The sequence below is a fragment of the Hibiscus syriacus genome, unplaced genomic scaffold (genome assembly GCF_006381635.1).
Source record: "Hibiscus syriacus cultivar Baekdansim isolate YM2019G1 unplaced genomic scaffold, ASM638163v2 tig00001644_pilon, whole genome shotgun sequence".
In the NCBI taxonomy this organism is placed as follows: Eukaryota; Viridiplantae; Streptophyta; class Magnoliopsida; order Malvales; family Malvaceae; genus Hibiscus; species Hibiscus syriacus.
In genome coordinates this window covers 4362951-4387990 of record NW_024061878.1, presented here as the reverse complement: position 1 = coordinate 4387990, position 25040 = coordinate 4362951, and the positions used below count along the sequence as shown (strand labels likewise).

Below are 25040 nucleotides of genomic sequence, written 5' to 3'. Positions count from 1 at the left end.
AAATGGAGGAATGTACTGCCCGAGTCAATCGACAGCAAGAGATGTTCGCATGTTTGGAAAGGAATCTCTCAAGTGTGGAGTGAAGTTCGGCAGAGCTTAGTTTGGAACATTGGGAATGGTCAGAGTGTGGAATTTTGGAGGGACTCTTGGCTTAGCGATGTGGGGCCGTTAAACATGTTTGTAGCTAATCAAGTTAAGCGCGATGAGCTTCCAAGGAGAACGGTGGCTTCTATGGTTGACAGCAATGGACAATGGCGATGGGAGCTAATAAATGACTTTGTTCCGAATAATATCACATAAACTAGCAGCTACGATGCCGCCACGGCAAGGTGGTAAGAATGATGCATTGGGTTGGAAGTGGAACATTAACCGTTGTTTTTCTGTAAAATCAGCGTATGATATGAGACAGGGAATCTCTAATGCTATTCCGCATAAAGTATGGGAAGTGATTTCGAAATATCGAGGGCTACAATGGATCAAAATCTTCTTGTGGTTAGTAGTAAATGAGCGGCTATTAACTAATACGGAACGAGTCCGACGGCATTTGACAACAAGTAATTACTGTGGAGTTTGCGAGCAGCCAGTGGAAATATTAGACCATTTCTTTCGAACATGTCATGCGGCCATGGTTGTTTGGACAACTTTAATTAAAGCTGAAAATTAGATGATTTTTTCTCCAGGGACATAAGAGAATGGATGCATATTAATATTGCCTCTCCGGGAGTTTATGCACGGGATGAACGTGATTGGGACCTATTATTTGGATCGTTACTTTGGCTGTGTTGGAAGAATCACAATAGAAGAATTTTTGACCCGGAATACATTGAAGAAGAGTCTGTTTTAGTACAAGGAAGGCGCCTTTGTTTCGAAGCGAACCGAGCAATTGATTCTGCCTCGCAAAGGACTCTACCTTCTCACCGAATGAATAATGAACATATGTATTGGTCTCCACCTCCTACTAATTGGTGCAAGGTTAATACTGATGGATCTCGTAAAACAGGAAATGGTTTTGCTATATGTGGGGGCGTTATTCGCTCTTCGGATGGTAGTTGGATCCTTGGATTCGCTAAAGTACTAGGAATATGCTCTATCGTTGAGGCGGAGTTATGGGGAATACATGAAGGCCTCTCTCATGCGTGGAATCTTGGCGAAAGGCAAATCATGGTCGAAATAGATGCTTGGAGGTTATTCTGATGCTACAGGGAAACGCCAATAGAGATTCAGTATTTACTCTGTTGGACCGGGTTCGTGTTTTATTAAATCAAGAATGGACAGTTACTTTGAAGCATATTAACCGAGACGCGAATAAAGTGGCCAATAAACTAGCAAAGTTAGCAGCAGCAAAAGGCGATGTTCAGACAGTTTTCTACTCTCCACCACCGGAAGCACTTAGTTTAATACAACAGGATTCATTTGATTTTAATGTGGCAGTAGCACACTAGGTGCAAGCTTACATCTTTATTTCATCAAAAAAAAAGTAAGGAATTTACAGTCATGTGTCTTCGTCCTTATCAAGAACCACCGATGCTGATACATGATTTCACTACACTCAACATACAGAAACATGGAAGCCTCATCTTCATGAAGCTTCCACCTATTTACGGTCGAGTCAAAAGAGTACAAGGCCTTCTAGTGATGTACATATGAACATCTGATACCGATTTCTGAACCATTACATTAACCTTTGTTACATTACATCCTTGTATTCCTTACACAAACAGATGGTGATGAGGCAAACCTGGTGTTAAATAGTTAATTTACTCGGTGTCACTGTTGGCATCTAAAAAGGTAAACTCTCGATATCCATCAAGCTTGACTAGTAAAGTTCCACGGTTTTGTTCATGCCACTGAATATCTTTCTTCTCAAGAAGCCTAATGATCTGCATGCACCAATTAGTGGCATAACTTACTAGACAACAAGCATAAACTACACTGTTCTAGAAAAGCATAAAGTAAAAGGTCTACAACTAAGATAATGAATTCAAGTTAAATTAACCAAGGCAACATTTCAACTACATACAATATACAGAAAAAGATTGCATTAGCCATTTATGGATTAGTCAATAAACTTACGGAAAGGCTATAAAATGACCATCATAAAAAGAAGACTAACTAATTTATCACGGATAGGACAAATAGTTGGATCAGGGATGATTTAGATACATACCGACTGTTTCAGTTTTGACTTCCCCATACCATGTGTTCCACATCCAGTGATAACCCTCAGAGTTCGAATCGCTGAAGCACAATAAGGCCACTATTAAGTACATCACAAACACACACATACTCATATACACAATCAGGTTGAACAAAAGCTTACAAGGAACATATATTCCAAATAGAAGGTGTAGTTTTAAAAGCCTCATTGCTTGGCTGACATGTTGCCCATGCAAATCAATGGTTATCACATTTTCAAAGGCTTTGTTCCTGTAAAGACAGGTGATAATAGTTCGCTTGACCACAAGAGAAAGTAGAGGCAAAGAGAGAATACTCTGGGTTCAGTGATTTGGTTAGTTATACAAGTACTTACCTAGCTTTAAATATATCCTGGCTTGCCCTTTCATCTGCTTCCCGCACCAAATTAGTCTGTATCTTTCCCTAATCAGATGTAAGGTATAATCATGTCAAAATTTTATTCTAAAGCAAACCCTTGGCATGAATTTGATAAAGGATAGTCCTTAGAGATTGCCAGTGTTTCCTTTTCAAAATTTCCCAAAAACACAGCATCACATCTCAAATTTGTATGCCAAAGTGTGATTAATAAAATCCGCCCAAGTAGAAAACACACCTGGTCAGACAGATGGGCCACATATTCCATTTCCCCCTTTGAATATGCAGTAGCAGCCTGTAGAAGAATGTTCATTCTATCGTCAAATAGTCATCAACACTCGTACAAATTAAAAGAAAAAAAAACTGCACAAGGCAACTTATATTTGTAATATTCATATGTTTGTGTGTGTGTGTGTATGCGCGCGCGCGCTCGCGCGTGTGGGGTGTGTGTGTGTGTGTGCGCGCTCGCGCGTGTGGGTGTGGGTGTGTGTATGTGCGCGCTCGCGCGTGTGGTTGTGGGTGTGGGTGTGTGAGTTGCAATACACACCATACCTTTTTTTTTTTGATAGGAATAAAAGGCCTCAATAAAACCCCCTTGGTGATTAACGGAACTTAAAAGTAGTTCCTTAATCCACACAAGGAGGAAAGGAGTGCCCTAGGATTCATTAAACTCAAATATAGCAAAGTAATACAAATCAATCTCCCTCAAGAGATACAAAACCAGAAAGAAACAGCCCTTAACAGAGCATAAATCAACCAATACCCGCCTTAGCTAGGACATCCGCCTCTATATTGGCTGTCCTACTAACCCAACTAATAAAACCTTCAAAAACACTAAGCTTTTGAATAATGTCTTTAACTATTTGAACATAAACAACAGGACAAGAAACCACATCCTTAATCCAGCCAACTGCCACCTGACTATCACTCTCAATAATCAATCTATCTTTAACCCTATGACGAATAGATTCAAAAAAATCTAAACCCTTTAGGATAGCCTTCAATTCCATTAAAGTTGGGGGCCCGGACCAGCAGGCTCTTTGAAGGAGCCAAGAATCGAACCAGACAAGTCTTTCAAAATACCACCTAAGCCACTCCTCTTCCAATCACTCGAGGTAGCCGTATCCACATTAAGTTTAACAAACCCTTTTGGAGGAGGAGACCAAGGAAACACGGTTGAAACCCGATTAGAATGGGACGAGTAGGAATCCACTATGGACGGGTCAGCAATAATATCATCCTTGGAAATAGTAACATTAGTTTCCTTAGCTAGAAACCATGAAGCAAGCCTGCACCTAGCTAGAAAGAAAATCTTTGCTCGATCAAGCTTCCCTCCTTCAAACACTATAAAATTCCTGGTCTTCCAAATTGTCCATAGAACAGCTCCAGGAATAAATGGCCAGATAAGAGAGTTGGTCTTCAAGTCATTCCAAGCCAATAGGAATCCTTTAGCATCTTCATGAAAAACCGACTGAAAATTCCAATAGCCCAAGAATTTCATCCAAATTGGCCAAACAACCGAACAGGAAAAAAATAAATGCGATGAAGACTCTTCTTCAAGATTACAGAAAGAACACAAAGTATCATTTATGCCCTGAACACCTCTCTTAACCAGAGCTGTCTTGACCGCCGACTTCTTTAAGATAACTTGCCAAAGAAAAGTCTCAACTCTTGGAGGCAACAGACCCCTCCAAACATTAGACTTCCAAAATTTAGCTTCCTCTGAATCGGGAGAACCCGAATAAGATAGATTGACACATGATTTCACAGTGAAAACCCCTTCCCCATTCCCCTTCCAAAACAGTCCATCAGTGGCATCAGCAGAAATAGAAAAATCAGAGATAACAACCATCAAATTTGCCCATTGCTCAAATTCCCAGTCATTCAACTCTCTCCTCAACTGAACGTTCCAAATCCAACCCCCTGAACTGAACTCCCCAAACTGAGATAATCTTCCTTCTTTATTCACTGCAATAGAAAATATTCTAGGGAACAATACCATCAAAGGATGATCCATTGTCCAATTGTCTTGCCAAAACCGAATGTTCCTCCCATTGCCAATTTTAAAGCTATATTTACCTCTGATACTACAGCCCAACGAATCAGCATTATAATGATTTCTCACCATATCTCTCCACATCCAAGAAAGTTTAGGAGAGACTTTACTGTCAAACTACATCAAGGAAGGATCCAATTTATATTTGATGCAGAGCATTTCCCTCCAAACCGCCTCCCTCTCAACAGCAAACCTCCAAGCCCACTTTTCCAAAAGTGCCCTATTCACCACCTTTAAATTAGGAACCCCCAAGCCTCCTTCAATTTTTGGTTTACAAACATCGGACCAGCTTACCCAATGTATCTTCTTTCTCCCATCACCACCACCCCATAAAAAATTTGACATGATAGAATTTAGAGTCTTGTAAACTGAAGCTGGAACCTTGAACATTGACAAAAAGTATATAGGGAGTGAGCATAGAACTGATTTAATTAGAACTAGCCTGCCTGCCAGTGACAGAGAGGAGCCTTTCCAGCCCGGTAACCTCTTATTAAAGCTTTGAACCACTGGATCCCATAAAATGTTGGAGTTCCTATGTGGACCTAGAGGGAGTCCCAAATATTCTGAGGGAAAAGAGCCCACTGAACATCCAATCATAGCTGCCCAATCCTTAATTTCCTCTTCCTTTATGTTCACTCCAAATAATTTACACTTCCTTAAATTCAGCTGGAGACCAAAAATAATCTCAAACACCCGAAGAACCCTCTTTACATTCAAGATCTGTTTTTCCGACGCCCCACAGAACATAATAAGGTCGTCAGCAAATTGCAAATGAGTTAAATTAAAATTCCTCTCCTCTTTTCTAATGACCAATCCCGAAAAAAGCCCTCCTGAAACAGCCTTCGCTATTAATAGATTCAATAGTTCCCCAACTATATTGAACAACAATGGAGACAAGGAACAGCCCTGCCGAAGACCCCTCGCCATAAGAATTTCCTCAGTAGGAACTCCGTTCACCAAAACTGAAACAGTCGCTGAAGTGACACATTTCGAAATCCACCCTATCCATCTAGAACCAAAGCCCATTTCCTTCATTATTCTGAACAAAATAGGCCAGTCAAGAGTATCATATGCCTTCTTGAAATCAGCCTTAAAAACACACCCTTTTAAACCATTCTTCCTCCAAAAGTCAATCCCTTCATTTGCTATAAGAGAACAGTCCAGGATTTGCCGATCGGGGATAAAAGCGAATTGACTTGGGCTGATCAAATCTGAAATGCAGCTCCTAAGTCTTCTTGACAGACATTTCGAGAGTATCTTATACAATCCACCAACAAGGCTTATAGGTCTAAAATCGTCCAGACCACCAATGCTAGAAATCTTAGGAATAAGAGTGATGAACGTGTGATTTACTCCATGTTCTCATTCCTTCCCCAAGTAAAAATTATGAAAGAATTTCATAATATCTACCTTAAGGACCTGCCAAAACCTCTTGAAAAATCCCAGATTAAAGCCATCAGGACCCGGAGCTTTGTTGCTACCACAAGAGTTCACCACCTCCCACACTTCCTCCTCAGAAAACTCCTGTTCTAAGAACTGCTTCTGCTACAAAAAAATTCTGGGAAAATCCAGATTCAAATCCTCAATTTCTAAAGTAGTTCGTTCATTATAGATCTTAAAAAAATACTCTTTAACTATGGCCTTAATTGCAGTTGGGTCTTCAACTGTTTCCCCTTTGAAGTTTAAAGCAAGTAGAGCATTCCTTTTATTCCTAATCGTAGCACAAGTGTGGAAGTATTTAGTATTGCGATCCCCATCAACAATCCAATTAGTTCTCGAGTTCTGAAACCAGATCTGCTCCTGAATCTTGTGAAGCTTCCACAATTCTGCTCTAAGATTTTTCAATTCAGTTAATACCTCACTGTCAACAATTCCTTGCTTCTGTTGAATATCATCCTCTATCAACGAAATTTTCTTCTCTAACTCAGAAATCAAAGCACCTGGATACTTATCTCTGTTCCCATACCACTTCTTAATTGCATGTTTGGTGTTCCTCATCAGACTAAAAACGCCTGCCTCATTCTGACTATCCTTACCACTCTGAAAAGAAGAAACAACCAGATCCTCAAAACCCTCCTCATCCATCAAATAATTGAATAATCTAAACGGTTTTCTACCCCAGTCCACTCCTTTATTCTCCAGAATTATAGCATTATGATCTGACAAAGATCTTGGAAGAAGCGACTGCACAACGCCCGGAAACAGCTCTAGGAAACGACAATCAACCAAAAAACGGTCCAATCTTACAAAAGTGGGATTATCTTGGTTATTACACCAAGTGAACCTACCCCCGTTCAAAGGGAGATCAATCAAGCCCGTATGAAGAATGAACTCATTAAAGATCTCCATTGAACTCCTACTTTGACCCCTTACCAATTTCTCATCTTCTTGTAAATATACATTGAAATCCCCTCCCACACAAATGGGGTAAGTCTGTCCACTAAGAAAACTGCTTAATTCTTCAAAAAAACCAGATTTCTCCTCCTCCACTGCTGGACCGTAGACATTGATGAAACCACACCTGGAATCAATACTCTGAAATTTACCGAAAGTAGCTATGAATCTCCTGCTAACAAACTGACTCTCCAGCTCAAAAACATTGTCATCCCAACAACACAACAGGGCCCCCCGCTGATCCAACTGAAGGAGATTCCAAAATTCCTTTTAGTTTATTAATTCCACTTCTCCTAAAAAAAGACTTCCTAAATTTCTCAGACTTAGTTTCTTGCAGCCAAAGAAAAGTAGGATTAAAGTTGGAGACTAAATTCTGAACAGCCCTCTTTTTTTCGTTTTTCCCCAAACCCCTAACATTCCATGAACATATTACTAACTTTGTCATCTTGAAAAAGGAAATAGGTGCAGACACACTCCTCAATCAACCAGACCTTTATTAACCCCATTTACGCCTTTCTCTAAAGCTATGATTTTATCCAAAAAGGCTTCTTTCCCTTCCTTAAAAGACACACCCAAAAGCTTGCTAACCTCCCAAGTTTCTACCGCTTCTTTCAACAGAATCGAAAAAGCTGAGGAGGATGCTGTATCAATGCTCACCTGGTCGAGGGCTTCACGATACAGGATCCTTTTAGTTCTTCTCTTCCTTCTAATCAGCAAACCAGATTTGGACTTTAAGCAATCACCTTCTGAAAAGTAACCTTCAATCTCCCTTCCTACACTCCCACCCCCAGATCCATTGTCAAGATAAGGAAAAAGACTCCCATCAGCAATGTTCTCTGCTGATAAACAAAGTTGAATATTAGTACTGGAATCAACATCTAGCTCCCTCTGCTTAACTACGGCACCCCCTGTTTCAGACGAGATGTTCAACAATCCCCATACCAGTATCTTCTTTCCCTCGACCTGTTGTATACCCTTTTACAATTGCTCAGACTTCTAGTTTCCAGCACATTACTCTCTGTTGTAAACTCTCGTCTAGAGCGATGTAACTGCCTCCCCCTTGAGTTGTTATTTGAAACCTGTTCCACCGGTCTTAAATTTTCTTCTTCGGGCTCTATCTCTACACTAAATGGCTTCTCTACAAATGGACTCGTTTCCAATACCTTGGACACTCCCCTACTTTTTCCTGATAAATGAAGGTTTTCAACCAATTCCCCAAACTTATTAATTGTAAATGCTGGCCCAGAAATAAAACCCGAAAAGTATTTTGACCCAGACTGCCCAGAGTCTTCAGAATGGGCCTGAGATCCATCAGCCGAATAATTTTGACTTCTAATCCCCAAACCTGCATACTCACCAACTTTAAACTTTCCAACAGTCTGACTTTCTGACAGACCACATTTAATATCTTTCCTATCTAAGGAAAGTCTTGCTAGCTGTCTATCCTCACTAGCTCCTCCAGAAACACGAAACACTCCCTGGTCAATCCAATTGTCCACTGACAAACGATTTTCCCCTGCTGCGCAAGTCTCACCTTCCCCATGAACTGACAACAATCTGTCTTCATCCTTCTCAGACATCCTCTCTTCAAAAAATATCTCACCGGAATCCTCCACCGGAAAATTACTGAAAAACGAACTAGAATACTCACTAGCTGATCCAATCTTGATACTTACTTTGAATGATCTTCCATACGATCCAAGAGTAATAACCTCTGGAACATCAAAAGGACTTTCCACCTTCAATAAGATTCTTGCCATTGTGAGATCTTCTCTTTTCCTTGTACTATCATGGATATCTACCACACTGCCCCATCTACCAGCCAACTTCTCGAAGAAGGGTTCATTCCAGCATAACAGAGGAACACCTTTTAATTCCGCCATGCAAAAGGCCATTGGTACCCGGTTTCATTCAGTAAAGGTTCCACTAGCACGAACCACTGTTTTAAAACTTCTTCCTTCTTACTCCATAACTCCAGCATCTCCTCATGAGATTTAAGAACTATCACACAAGAATTCCAGACATAGCCCCATCTCGCAATTTGAACATCATGGCCTTCTTTTAATAATGCCGTCCGAATGAACTCCACTTGAAAGGAGTATTTGATAATCCCTGTTAACGACCTTTTCACCCAGTTGGCGCTGTCTGTTGGGATATGCATCTCAAATATATTTCCCTTGACATTCCTCCTCTGGATATCCTCAGACATTAGATCATTGTTCCCCCTTCTATTCCCATTAGACAACAGAGCATCCCTATAAGATCTATCATCCCTTCTACTTCTATTAATATTATCTCTTTCTCTTGATTTTGAAGATTCTGCATTAATTTGACCAGCAACATTGTTTGAAGAAGAAAGCACCACCCTTGACCTTGAACGTTCATCCTTAAATCTGGTAGGACTAACTGAGATCTTCCTTCCATCAATCACAATCCCGTTTAACTCCTCAACAGCCCTCTTCAGATCCTCCTCCCTCTTAAAATGAACAAAAGCAAAAGTGGAAAATCTGTATTTTGGATTTCTAGTTTGGCTGGGAATAAAGACTCTCGTAACAGGACCATGGACTAAGAATAATTCCCTAAGCGTACGATGGGAGACCCTTTTACTAAGATTATCGATAAACGCCGACCAACACTCAACCGGAACTGACTTTCCTTTCAAATTCTCTCTCTCTACGTTTTTCTCTCTACTTTCCTTCTGATAATAGGATTTCATAGAATCCCAATGCTCTTTGGCACTCTTTCTAAATTTGTGATATTCATCTTCCTTAACTACAATTCCGAAAAAATGAATTGTAAAGAAAACAATAATGTAAAACAGTGCAAAAACATATATACGTAGTACAAATGAGTTTATGATGAATATTTTGAAGAAAATGGTTATAAACACCAGGTCAAAGAGGAAATAAAAACAATACAAACCCTAGAAAGCACAGTTAATCAAGAATCACCTTAACTTCTTCAGTTTCTTTTTCGTCTTTTTTGTTTCAGAATACATTTTTTTTAATTCTAATGGAGAAATAGAATGATCTAACCACTTTAATGAATATTCAAATGCCTTCATTTCTCAGAATAAGTTTAGGAGGCAGTTATTCAAGTAGACCTGGCTACTTGAATATTCCAATTTTGGTAGAACAAGCAGAAGAAAAGATGTATCAATGCATATGTACCAAACATAATGACTAAGAATGAAAAAATAATTAATATTTTAGGAATTTGTCAGTATTGCCCTTCTAATAAAAGTGCTCAAGTGCAATTTAGTAGTAGGGCTTCGTGAAAATATGATTGTTTATAGTGATATTAATAATTCCATTTCAAAACAAGATGTTAGAGTACTAAGAAACCCAGACATACAATAACTTTGAAAGCCTGAGAAATTAACAAGAGAATACCATAGATATCCTGTTGAGGCTCTGAATCAGTAGATGGACAAATATCAATAGCTGGTCCCAATGACTGCATCTTCTTTACGACATTCCTCCAACTCATAGTGCTTGGTTCATGTTTAGAACTCTTGGGGATGTTAAATAAAGAATCCAACACTTCTTGAGGGAGATTCAACACATTACTCCTTGGGAAAGATGGTTGCATAGCTTCAGAACTAGCAATAACCTTTGCATAATTCCTAAAATGAAAGGGGGCGCTTGAAATTTCAAGTCATGGTCGTGGTTTTCATACTTAAAATCATTGAAACGGGAGAAATTGTATTCTAAATCAAGTATTTAGAAAACTTAGAACTAAATCAAATATTTATAAAATTTTCTATGATATTAACACAGCCAAGGCAACACTCATGTATCCTAAATCAAGTATTTAAAAGACTCGGAAAATGAGATAATTGTATTCAAACATTGACACATGTATGAAGATGCAGCACGATTATCTCAACCAAAATTAATTCTTAGCTACAAGCCTACAACTGTATTGTCAATACATGAAACATATATGAAGATGCATCACGATTCCCTCAACTAAAAGTAATTCTCAGCTTTGCAATAGAATTGTCAAATATAGTTAATAGGCAATGTGAGTTATAAATACCCAACACAACATGTAAACATACATTTAGACTACTCTGGCAACCAACCTCAAGAGCTTTTTCTTTTATACCGTGAGTAGGAAATTGTTGTCCCATTCATTCTGCAGTTTCTTCTAAATCCAGCAGGCAATTATCATCAACAAGAATAGTTTCTAATGTAAATTGTCTCATTCTTCAAGACATGCATTAAATGAAATAGCTCAACACCATTCAATCATCTACAATGTTAAGTCCTTTATTCTATACAACAGCATGAGAAGAAACATCAAAGGAAAAAGAATCAACAAGCCAAGGGATAATGGCAGGCAGACTAAGTTACCTGCAAGAATAGCCCATCGACTGTATACTATCTTGAAGTTCGCTTTCTGATGAATTAGACGTGTAGTCAGATGTCCTATCTATTAACTGTTGGAAAAATTTATAAATCGCCATTCAGAATACAATGCAATGTAAAACGCTTTTCAAATAATTTGAACAATATCGAAATAATGTATATTATAAGGAACTGCGAAAACAAAATTATGCTGCATAAACATAATCTTATACATCCACTAGTGCTCTTTTCCGAAAACAGGGTGGCTTTTGTCTGTGTTTACTCTTTTAGTGACGAACGGAATGACTATATACGAAATGAAAGTTCCCTTCAGTTAGACTGGTTTGAAATATAGAGATGAACCTCGACTTCAAAGCCTCAAGTCCCTCAACCCAATTCTCATTTGAATCAATGTCAAATCATCAAGCTTGGTATAAGGAAAGATAAACCATCATAAGGTTGAACACTAAATAAATATTTTAGCCAAGCCAAACACAGAGTAATTTCGCTTTAACTCATCACTGACTCTCTTAAGAAAACAGTAAGGATTCTAATATCACTCAAACCAGATACTCTCAAACAGCTCTAGTTGGAAAACAGGAATTATTATAAAATCAGCGTATAAATATCTAAAAAATTTAAAACAAATGATGTTATAAACAGAATGAGGGAACTGATCCACAAACTTGAAACATTTTAAGAAAAGAAAAAAAAACATATTACTTACATTGTCTGCACATTCAATAGCAAATTATGTATCCTGTCTACTGTTTACATTGTCATTACAATTCTTGGATTTTCCATAGGAGGAACCAGATAAATCAAGTAATGCATCCAAAGCCTGGAAGAAAGAATACACAGAATCAGAATGACATTTTCCAAAAAGATGACAAATCAGAAATAACCATCAGTGACAGTAAAGTACAAGAAGCTGTTTTTCTGTAGCTTAGCCTTAGATTCCAGTTTATTAAGATTGATTTAACTCAAGACTCAATCATCCCAAGAGGGAAAGAATTAAAGAAGCATAAACTCAACACAATCCAACCATGTCTTAATCAGTAACCCAATTTCCATATTTGCCTATTTACAAGGTGATAAACAATATATCCTCATAGATTCCCTGATCTTTGGATGCACTGATGTATAGTTAAAAATCAGTTAATTCTTACCAAAGAGGCATCTATAAAGCAACATGTATGCTAAAGGGGGCATTTAGCCATTCAAAAGCAAAATTTTATGTTTATTTTTCCTGAATTAATTCCTAATGTCTATGAAGCTACTTTGGTGTTTACACTTTACATACATCAAAATCTACAAAGAAAGCAAATCCAGATTTTAGGACTCACAAAACCTTCCCCACATTATGCCCACACTGACCCGCAAAAATAAACTTTTTTTTTCGTTCATTCAACATGAAAAAGAAAATTAAATTAATTATTCCCTGAACTTTATTACAAATAAATAAATATACTCACATAGAACATCTCTAACAACAGCCATGCTAAGTTCACACTCGTCCCCAAGCATTGAGCTTAAAAACTGCTCCGCTTCTTCCTTTGCTAAAACCGGTCTCGCAGGTGCCGCTGCAGCCGGGTCTCGCCATGGGCTTGACCTAAAATAATCTTTCCCCAGAGCCGTCGAAACAGTCCCCGTTGCCGCTACCACTCGCTTCTGCTGCTTTCCTCCTCTTCTGCGTGCCCTCCCGCTATTCAGATTTTGAGAGCAGCCCGTTTCCGCAAAACCGGAACCCGATGAACCCGACCATGAAGAATCAATCGAAATGGAGCTCGTCGACGGCTCAGGATCTTCACTATTGTTACCATTATCGATCAAATTGGATAGGATCTCTGCCGCTTCGTCCAAATCTCCGTTGGCTTGACTGTAAGCTGACGTGGCTTCTTCTAGAGAGATGGAACCAAAGGCTTCCATTAACGAGTCGATAAGCAGTTTTTGTGTTCCATTCGGATCCAGCTTACGCGACGCATCAGATGACAAATCGTTGGGAGACGGCGTTTTCGTCGCACGTGGTCGCCTCTTCTTCTTCGTGGCACTTCGCTTCATTTCTGGGGATGGTGAAACCCTAATTTCGAAGAAGAAGAGGGTGATAAACAAAGAAGAATGGGGTGAAACTGAAAAGAAAATTTGGATTGGAGAATCAACCATGAAACTATTAAGGGTAAACTCCCTAGTTTATCACCTACATATTACTTATTTCTATTTTGATCACTCAATTACTTTTTTCAAATATTATTGAATATTACATTTCATAATATTATATTTTTTTCTGTTTTAATTATCCATCGTTAAAGAATTGATGATACTATCAACAAAAAAAAAGTAAAATGTAATATCATATATGATTTAAAAATAATAATAGTTTAGTGGCAAAGCAAAAATTAAATAAACTGTAAATTACATAAAATTAAACCCTTATATTTTTTAAATTTTAGAATTTTAATCCTTACCTAAAGTAGAGCTGTTAGACATACTACTTTAAATTACGTTATTAGGTAAATTGTAAATTTAGTCCTTGTTCTCTAATTTTCCATTTGTAGTTTCATGTAATTTAGTCACATACCCCCCTGGTATGAGTTGGGGACTGAAATATTAAAATTCAAAAAGTATATGAACTACAATTGAGTAAATTAGAGTATAGAAGCTAAATCTTCAATTTACGCATAATTAAGGGACTAACTACAAAAGTTATCCTATAAAAGGGAAGAAAAAAATAAATAAATCCCAACTTGTGCATCTTTGTGAGTTTCAGGATTTCCGGTAAAAAATATATCCCCCTCTTCGCCGACTTCTACTTTCCTTCTTCACTCTATTAACTACTTTCTTCCTTTGATTTCCTCTCTTATGTTAACTTCAATCATCCAGATCTTTATTGGGTTCTTCTTTGTGCGTGTTTTTGTTTTTTTTTTCTTTTGTTTCCTCTGCGTTCTCAGGCTTGTTCAATCAAATATTGGGTCCGCTCCTTCCATATTGGACCAAGCTGATACTTCCTCTAAACCTTTGTCTCTCTCCTTCTCATCTCCAAGGTTAGTTTATATATTAGTTTCTGCTGATCAATTTTGTATAGCTGAAGACTAAAAGTGAATATAAAATGTTTTACTTTTAAAATCAAATTAGGGTTCACTGGTAGTGTTTACAAACGGGACTATGCGTTAATAAAACCAGGCAGTCATGTTTTTTAGCTGGCGTATTGATTTGATAGGGCAAATACACTGGGAGCATACTTAATAACACTGGAAATGGGTTCGTGATGTATCTATCAAAAATGCTGCGGAGGAGTTTCGACCTCCCTTCTTTTTGCTTGAATAGAATTCTTTATTTTAAGAAAACTATATTAGGGTTTTACCCGATTCTATGTTTATGGTTAAGGGATGAATATGATAAGAATATGAAATGAAATGTATGTTGTTTCTTCTCCGCCGTTCTTCATTTCATCTAATGCTCCTAGTATGTTCCTCTGCTGCACCTATTTCTCTTAGTTTATTCTTTTAGCTCATTACAGTTTATAACCTTAGGAATTGTGAAATTCTCAGTAATATCCTGTTAATATAAAAGTTAATTGACCTTTTGTGGTGTTGATAGGTAGAACAATGCCGAAAGTGAAGACGAACCGTGTAAAATATCCAGAAGGATGGGAATTGATTGAACCGACGCTTCGTGAGCTACAAGCAAAAATGAGAGAAGGTAGGGTTTTTCCGCATCATGTATGTGTTCTACTTTGATTATTGAAACTCTTATCATCATTGTTATGAACTAATTTGTTAACTAATGGGATAGCTGAGAATGATCCTCACGATGGTAAGAGAAAATGTGAGACATTGTGGCCCATTTTCAAAATTGCCCATCAAAAGAGTCGATATATTTTCGACCTTTACCACCGCAGGAAGGAAATATCCAAGGAATTGTATGAGTTCTGCTTGGACCAAGGATATGCTGACCGCAATCTTATTGCAAAATGGAAGAAGGTTTGTCACTTTATCTCTGCTCCGTCTATATTCTTACACAGAATTGCATAGATATTGTATGGAGTGTATTTTCATTGTTGAGCAAACAAACAAATATTAAGTTATTAAAATACGTTTTGGGAATATGGCATTTCATTGATTTTATGGTGTCATAATCAAATACTTTGTCAATTTTCTAGTACTGCAAAGCAAATCCATCTAGCATATTTTGATCAATTATTGATTCATTTCATGTCAGGGGTTGGTTTTTCTATTTGAAACCCCAGAGATCATTTTATGTGCTGAATGTGTGCTTATATATAGATGGACATATATATGTGCATTACGTACATTCGTATATCAGACACATTTGTATAGTCCCTTTGTTTTCTTATCTCTTGTGCTTGGTCTTTCCGAGTTTTATATTTCCTCTTATTGTGGCAGCTTTTTATTGTTTATATGTTTTATTTATTGCAGCCGGGATATGAACGTTTATGTTGCTTACGTTGCATACAACCAAGGGATCACAACTTCGCTACAACTTGCGTCTGCCGTGTTCCGAAGCACTTGAGGGAAGAAAAGGTTATTGAATGCGTTCACTGTGGATGCAAAGGTTGTGCAAGTGGAGATTAGGTTTGCCTTTTCTTTCAGCATCTTCTTCTTTGATGTTAAAATGAGGAGTTTTAAAGTATTATTGTTGTCTCGCTGCTCTTAAATTTCTGCTAACTTTCCTTTCTCTGTTGTTGCTATGAACCTGAAACTTCGCCATTAAACCTGTGTCCTGGTTTTGGATATGTTTTTGTGTGGCTATTAATGGTTTATAAGATCGTTGCTTTACTAACTTGTAGATCTGCAATGACGAGTCAAAAAACGACAGTGCTTTTCAACTGATTGATGCATGGTGAGTTTTTTTCCTGTAGGAAGAGTAAACATTGTCATAGATCTTGAGTGGTCTGATGTTTGGTGTTTCGGTTGATTTGGACTAGTCATATAGCATGAATTTGGTAGGTTTAGCTTCTTAAAATAGACAAAATGCCTAAAATGTCAAATCCAAATAATTTGAACTGTTTATGCAATGATCTGATCTAAATATCCGGATATCCAAATCGAAATTTTTTCCAGATAATTTGGATCGGCCGATAAAAATCGGATAATTCGATCGGATGCGAATCAAGAAAATCTCAATTTCGGATTTTCTGAATGTCCAAAAAAATCTCAATTTTGGATTATCCGAATATCCACAAAATTAGTGGGCCATTAGCCCTAAACTCAATAACCCTATGTTTCATGGGAAACTTTTCCAAATCTCAGCCTGCAATGATAACTTGATCGTTAATTTTTACTTTTTAAACAATTCCATCCTACAATGGTAACTGGGCTATTAGGGATTTAGGGTGATTATATTTTTTTATATAATTTATATATAATCCAAGTATAATTAGATTTATTTATTTTTTACTAAAAGAACTGGAGCAGATTAATGCAATACATCAGTGTGCACAGCACGATTGCAGCTAGCTTCATTCGATCAGGCAGCAACTAGTTTCATTCGACCAGGTAGCAGCTATGTTAGATATATTGGTAAAATTATCAATATATTAACTATTAAGAAATTTTCAAATAAATACATTAAAATACATTTTATAATAAATTCATATTTGAAAACATGCGTTACTGTTAAAGTTTCTTATTTAATTGTTTATTTTAGAACTCTCTAATATTTTTAATTTTGTATTAAAATATTATCTAAATATCTTCTCTGCAATGGGATTAATTTTAGGTAAAATAAATAACATGTATGGATTGGATATTTGGATATCTTTTTTTTAATTGTATATGAATCATTATTTTAAAAATAACATATTCGAATTTGCACACTCCTAAACATGGCAATAGAAGTTATTAAAAAGTAACTAAAATATATAATTAGAATTTTGATGATCAAAGCATGTTGAAATGTTAAATTGATGTTATGAAGCATGGTATATGTGATGGTTGAAGTATGTTTATGGATGTTCATTAATTAAGTAAACAATTAGGTTTTGGATTGCAACTTAATCATGCACGTTCATGCTGAAATCTGCAATTTTCCATGGCTACCGGAATGAAAAGAACTTGTCATTTTTTAAAAGGATCGATCTCAGACTTGAATTCAAGGAAAGAGGTTTGATATTGTTTTTAAGAGCCCTAAAAGTTGGTTTTTACCCTTTGATGCTTAAATGATTGATTTTACAAGGTGGTTCTGGATTTTGAAAATGAAATTAAGCACAAATTCTGACTCAAATTAAGTTGGGGTTTCTACAGGAAACTTTTAACCGTTTTAATTTAATTTTTAACTCAGTATTAAAAGTAATTGAAACTTTATGATTCGATCCTTAAAAATAATGAATTTTTCAATTCCTATCGATTAAGAACTATGACTGAAGTAAAATTTGACAAGGTAACATTTTGAATAGTGTTGAACATTTCGGTGACAATAATTTTGTGTTTTAACGTGTGTTATGAAAGCATGTTAGGAAAATTGAAAGTACTTGTGTGCTCGTATTTTTTTTTCTCAGCAACGAAAGATTTTTATTGATAAAAAGGAGCACCTAGATTAAGAGCCTCGTTAAAACCTTTTCTAAACCTATATGGAGGAAAAGAGTACTCCCAACAAGGGAAAGAAACAAATGGAACAGATGACCCCACCAAACCGACAACCAAATCAACGGCAGCAAAACGCCAAGCAACTACCTACAGGGCAAAAAAGCAACTCCAAACTACAACCTTCTTACCACCATGCTTTGAATAACTCGGGTCTAGCCATCCCAGTTTTAGCTAAGTGGTCAGCCATCCCGTTCAAAGCTCTAGGGGTGTAAGTGAAACGAACCTGTGAGATTTTATGAGATTGTTTGTCCATCGAGTCGAAAATACTTCACCATTTCCAATGCTGCTATGATGTATGTTTTAAGTTATGAGTGATTCATATGTGCGCATGATGAATAGATGTAAAAATAAAAAGAGATCTTTCGTATATTTTGGATTTTGGTCATTTCAGTGGTCAATGTGGCACTTGATATTCATATGATCATATAGGATCGTCCTAACTCCCAATCAAGTAGTGAGTGCTATAAACAACGACTCAATATTACCAAGACAATGTTTAGTACCTACAATCATACTACATATGTCTCAATTCCACAATCTAAACAAATTTACAAGGGACACACATGCCAAACACATTTAATCGCCATAAGCTTATCAACTATAGTTTCAACATAAGACATACAAAAGCAAAAGCATATCATAAATTGTATATACAATTCAGAACAACTTGCCAAATAGTTAAAATATTATAAGTTCACGTGTCACCATCCAGGAAATTTCTCAAATAAGGAATTTTACATTGAAAGATAAAAAAAATTAACTTGTGATCCCTACAGTACAATTTAAATCAATATCAAAATCAAACTCTTATAAAATTTTAAACAAACGTAATGAGTTTTAAGAAGCTCGTTAATGCATTCGAGACAAAAATTAAAAGAGAACATATCAAAATAACAAAATATGAAATCTTAACAAAGAATGAGCAATTTGCATGTTATCATAGCAAAACATTACCTGTCAAAACTAGTATGAAATGTTCATTACATAGTATTTATAGGTATTTTATCAATTTTAGTCAAATGGTTCACTAGTAGTCTACAGATATATAGATCTCACCACTTCATCAAATATCGATATGAAATAAATATTATAGTTATCTCTCTGTCCCATCGATACCCTATGACGATACACAAACGTTATAGATCCTATGACATACTAATTATACCTGAAATTAATCTAACAATCAAAGGCTCAATTCATATCGTTATAAAAGTTTCTGAAATTACCATTTACTTAGTCAAATTATCCATATTTTGTTGCGGAAGACGGCTATCGGATAGAGCAAAATCGCAACTGATAATTTGAGAAAATAAAAATGAAGATAAAAAGAGACACAAAATTTACGTGGAAAACCCCTAAATAAAATAGGGTAAAAACCACGGGCAACGGTAGAAGAATTTCACTATAAGAAAATAGGAATTACAACCTCTCTCGATCTACCAAGGAGAAAACAATTATAATTCTCTCTCGATAAAAAGGAGAAAACAACTCTCAAGAAACTCTCTAAATTCTCTCTAGTATTGGAAGAAAGCTAGAATGCTTTGGGATGATTTTGAAGCTAAATGAGCTAGGGTATTTATAGTTGAAACTTAAGGACTAATCTTATAAATACCCTAAATTACAATGACTAAAATTAATTATCCCATTACCCAATTTCAACAAAAATTAGGTGCCTAATTTTTGACTTTGACAAAGCACCATTTGGTGCCTAATTTGGTGCCTAAATTATTTGACTTTTAACAATCTCCCACTTGAAGATTTAATTGGAATAATCATATCTTCACACCATTCTTTCTACCTTGTACCTTCATGTTGCTTACATTTCTGACAGGCCACAGGAGGATCGACACCAGGTAAATTTATCAGCATTGATTGCCTTCGTCATGAAATATGCTATGTTGTCTTTGGTATGGATCTTCTGCATATCTACCGTTCCTTCTTCCACCTTTTCACGAATGAAATGGTACTGAACTCGTATGTGCTTCGTCCTTGAATGAAATGTTGGATTCCTTGCTAGATGCAAGGCGCTTTGACTGTCACAAAACAGAGAGACATACTCTTGATTGTGCCCAAGCTCCTCCAATAGCATCTTCAACCAAATTGCTTCTTTACTGGCTTGTGTAGCTACTACATATTCTGCCTCTGTTGTGGACGTAGCCACAACTGACTGCAATTTTGAAACCCAGCTTACAGCTCCACCAATAATTTTGAACACATATCCTGTATTAGATTTGCTTTTATCCAAATCCCCCTGTATAGTCAGAATCTACATAACCATTGATTAGTAAGTTTGATCCTCCGTAACATAATGCAACATTTGAGGTCCCTTTGATGTATCTGAGGATCCTCTTTACAATATTCCAACGCTCTTTGCCTGGATTCGCCATGTACCGACTAACCACTCCCAATGCTTGTGCAATGTCTGGTCTTGTGCATATCATAGCGAACATTAAACTTCCCACTGCTGATGCATACGGTACTCGAGACATCTTCATCCTCTCTTCTTCACTGCTAGGACTCATACTGGAGGATAATTTGAAGTTAATAGGAAGAGGGGTAGAAATTGGCTTACAATCTTGCATGTTGAATCGTGACAAGATCTTCTTCAAGTAATTCTTTTGTGAAAGTCAAATCTTCCTATTACTTCTGTCTCGGTGAATTTGCATCCCTAGAATCTTGTTTGCTGATCCCAAGTCCTTCATTTCAAATTCCCTAGCCAGTTGTGCCTTCAATTCTTCAATATGATCTTTGTTGGGTCCTCCAACCAACATGTCATCCACATACAACAGCAAAATAACAAAATCGTTATCACCAGACCTTTTGAAATAAGCACAAGGGTCTGCATTAAGTCTGTTGTATCCAAGGCACATAATGAAAGAATCAAATCTCTTATACCAACACCTCGGCGCCTGCTTTAGACCGTACAGAGATTTGTTCAACTTGCAAACCAAGTTCTTCTTTTCTTTTTCTTCAAAACCTTCAGGCTGGAGCATATAAATTTCTTCTTCAAGATTTCCATGAAGAAAAGCTGTTTTAACATCTAGCTGCTCTAGATGTAAGTCCAATGTAGCACACATTGCCTAAACTACTCGAACTGTTGTTAGTCGAACCACATGAGAAAATATTTCATTGAAATCAATACCTTCTTTTTGAGCATATCCTTTGACCACCAGTCTTGCACGATACCTCTCAACTTGATCGTCACCATTTTGCTTGATTTTGAAGACCCATTTGTTACCAATTGGCTTCCTTCCTTGTGGTAGTAGCACAAGGTCCCATGTATTATTTTTATGAAGGGATTCGATTTCTTCTTGCATCGCCATCATCCACAGTGAAGCATCTGAGCTGTTTATTACCTCCTGGTATGTTGATGGCTCACCGTCCTCTATTAAAAGGCAGTATGTAATATTACCTTCTATAACATAATCTAAGTGCCAATTGGGACGTCTTCTCACACGATCTGATTGACGAGTTGTTGGAGCTTCAGAACTCTCTAGTTCTTGTTCATCATGTGTTGGTTCTGCTTCAGAAGAATCTTCTTCTTCAAACTCTTTTTCCACATGTATCTGAGTAGTCTCTGACTTTTCAGCGCTATCATCGTCTTCTTTTCTTTGTAGTTTATCTTCTACAAAGATAACATCTCTACTAATGATCACTTTGCGGGCAGTGGGATCCCACAAGCGATACCCCTTTACTCCATCAGCATACCCCAAGTATTTGCATTTCCTGGATTTTGGATCCAACTTTGAAATTTCTTGGGAGTTGTACATCACGTACACTATACTTCCAAATATATGGAGGTTTGAATAATCAGCTGGTTTTCCAGTCCACATCTCCATTGGTGTCTTCAGCTCTATTGCAGTTGATGGAGCTCGATTCACCAAATAACAGGCGGTATTGACTGCTTCTACGCAGAATGATTTTTCTAGGCCTGCATCCCTCAACATTGCTCTTGTTCTTTCTAACAAGGTTCTGTTCATCCGCTCTGCCACTCCATTTTGTTGAGGAGTGTTCGCCATTGTGAACTGTCTTTTGATGCCTTCTTTCCTGCAAAATTCATCAAATTCTTCGCTTGTGTATTCTCCTCCATTATCTGTTCTGAAACACTTGATATTATTTCCAGAATCAAGTTCCACCCGCGCTTTGAAGTTTTTGAAAGTTTAAAACACATCTGACTTCTTCTTAATAGGGTGCACCCAACATCTCCTGGAGTAGTCATCAATAAATGAGACAAAGTATTTTGCTCCACCTAGGGACGTTATTGGTGCTTGCCATACGTCAGAGTGAACCAATTCTAGAACACTTTTGCCTCTAGAATTTGATGTGTTGAATTTCAACAGGTGCTGCTTACTTGTTATGCAATGCTCACACAAAGGAAGTGATACTTTTGTTAAGCCTGGAAGTAGCTTTTGCTCCACAAGGACTTTCATTCCTTGTTCTGACATGTTTCCAAGTTTCTAATGCCATAGCATTGTCGAATCTGAACTACATGAGGCAACAGAGGCTTCTGCTTCTACCAAAGTCTCTCCCTTTAGCATGTACATGTTTGCAGCTATTTTTTTGCCTTTCAGCACCACAAGCGCTCCACGGAACACCTTCATGATTCCTTTCCGTGTTTCAATCTTGCTTGCATTATTATCCAACAATCCGTAGGATAATAAATTTTTCTTCAGGCCTTTCACGTGCCGCACATCTCGAACAACTTTAATTGTTCCATCATACATCTTTAATTTGATGGTTCCCACACCAACGATCTCTAAGGCATGATCATTGCAACTATACATAGTTCATCCTGAGACAGGTTCATAATGATGGAACCATTCTATTCTTGAGGTCATGTGATATGTCGCTCCCGAATCAATGAGCCATATATTTGCAAATCTTTTTCTGCCTTCCACGGTGGTTGACGCAGCCATCATCTGAAGTGTTTGCGGTATTGCCTTGTGGATTGGAGTTTTTATTTAGACTCCAACAATCCTTCTTCAAGTGACCCTTCTTTCCACAGTTGTAGCACTTTAAATTATTCTTGCTCCTCGACTTTGATCTACCATGTTTATGACTGTTGCTTTGGCCATATTCTGTTGATCTCCCTCTCGTCGTTGTCAACGCTTCTGCTTGTTGCAGATTTACTTGTCTGTCTTCCTTGTTCTTGCTCCGATTTTCTTCTTGTAGAACAGCAGCTGCAACGTCATCGAAGACTAGACTGGTGACATTATTGTTTGTCAAGTTGATGATGAGTTGATCATACGAATCCTGTAGACTTTGAAGTAGAAGTTCAGCACGTTCTTGTTCTACTATTTTACAGCTCAAGGATGTAAGCTGAGAAAATAAAGTGTTCAGTGTGTTTAAGTGCTCCGTCACTGAAGTAGATTCTGACATCCGAAGAGTGTACAATTTCCTCTTAAGAAAAATTTTATTGTGCAACGATGTGGCCTCGTACAATTTGGTGAGATGATCCCATATCTCCTTAGTTGTCTTCTTCTCCTCGATGCTTGACAATACTTCATTTGCTAATGCTAGATGAAAGTTTGCCATAGCATTCCCGTCCATTTCGATCCATTTGTTGTCATCTGTGAAATCCACTGGCCTTTCACTTATAGTTGTTAGACAACCGTCTTTCCTCAGGATGGCCTTCATCTTCAATTTCCACAATGAGAAATTTCTCCCATTGAATTTTTCAATATCAAATTTCGTTGCCATAACTTCTATTATTGATAGCTCCCACTATTTCACTATCGTGAATAGTTCTCTAGAACCTCAAAGAATGAGTAATACCTTCTTATTTTCTTATGTTGGAGGATCCACCTTTTGGTGGCAACCACAAAGACAATAAGCAGATATTACACACTCAAATCTGGCTCTGATACCAATTGTTGCGGAAGGCGGCTATCGGATAGAATAAAATCGCAACTGATAATTTGAGAAAATAAAAATAAAGATAAAAAGAGACAAAATTTACGTGGAAAACCCCTAAATAAAATAGGGTAAAAACCACGGGCAACGGTAGAAGAATTTCACTATGAGAAAATAGGAATTACAACCTCTCTCGATCTACCTAGGAGAAAACAATGATAATTCTCTCTCGATAAAAAGGAGAAAACAACTCTCAAGAAACTCTCTAAATTATCTCTAGTATTGGAAGAAAGCTAGAATGCTTTGGGATGATTTTGAAGCTAAATGAGCTAGGGTATTTATAGTTGAAACTTAAGGACTAATCTTATAAATACCCTAAATTACAATGACTAAAATTAATTATCCCATTACCCAATTTCAACAAAAATTAGGTGCCTAATTTTTGACTTTGATAAAGCACCATTTGGTGCCTAAATTATTTGACTTTTAACATATTTTATTATCAATAATAGACAAGCATTTTAGCTCAATATCATATGTTAATTAACTTAGTTTCCCAAAGATGTCACAATTCTCGTATCAATAATAGATATTAATATACTATAATTATCCAAATTTCATATAGGAACATATATATTAAGGCACGAGCTATGCATTTGTTCGGTTTAGAGGCAATAATGAAATTTAATAATTTTAACCATATATACATACACAATCAATTATCACAACAAATATACATACAAATTTGGATTTGTTATTGACTACACTCATTTAATCTGAGTTTACGATATTTCTTAATCAACTATTATTCAATAATATTTGTTTTTCCCTTAATTTGGAGGTTCCAACTTCATATTATTAAACTTCAAATAACACATGCATACGTATTTCATCAACAATTTGGCAATAAAATCATAATCAAAGATAATATGATCATGTATAAACCCTAATTTCAATTTAAGGTTTAATGTTTCACTTAACAAGTTATGAATTTAAAGATGATTGCAACAAAATGATAACAAACACTTGGAGTTTCAAAAGCTAGATTTAAATTTCTTAGATACTTAAAAAATTTAGATAATTTAAAGGTTTCTTACACTAACACTTTGAAGTGTTCAGCCATGTGAGGTGAGTTCCATATAGACGAAACATGCAATCATAAGGTTTAGGGAAAGTATTCATATTATAGAGGCCAATATGAACTCTACGACTGGGACGGAGCCATGTAGG

At 36.9% G+C, this 25040-nt stretch overlaps 1 protein-coding gene and 1 pseudogene across 1 annotated transcript; one reads left to right on the top strand and one right to left on the bottom strand.

Annotated features, from left to right (window-relative positions):
* Positions 1 to 1495: 1495 nt before the first annotated feature.
* LOC120129448 lies at positions 1496 to 13432 on the bottom strand (annotated as a pseudogene).
* Positions 13433 to 14107: 675 nt separating this feature from the next.
* LOC120129456 (protein BUD31 homolog 2) lies at positions 14108 to 16105 on the top strand. The gene is made up of 5 exons (XM_039146950.1): positions 14108 to 14127; positions 14301 to 14393; positions 14950 to 15051; positions 15145 to 15332; positions 15789 to 16105. Exons 3-5 carry the CDS (start codon positions 14958 to 14960, stop codon positions 15942 to 15944), a joined length of 438 nt encoding a protein of 145 aa, XP_039002881.1. The 5' UTR covers positions 14108 to 14127; positions 14301 to 14393; positions 14950 to 14957; the 3' UTR covers positions 15945 to 16105.
* The last annotated feature ends 8935 nt before the right edge of the window (positions 16106 to 25040 follow it).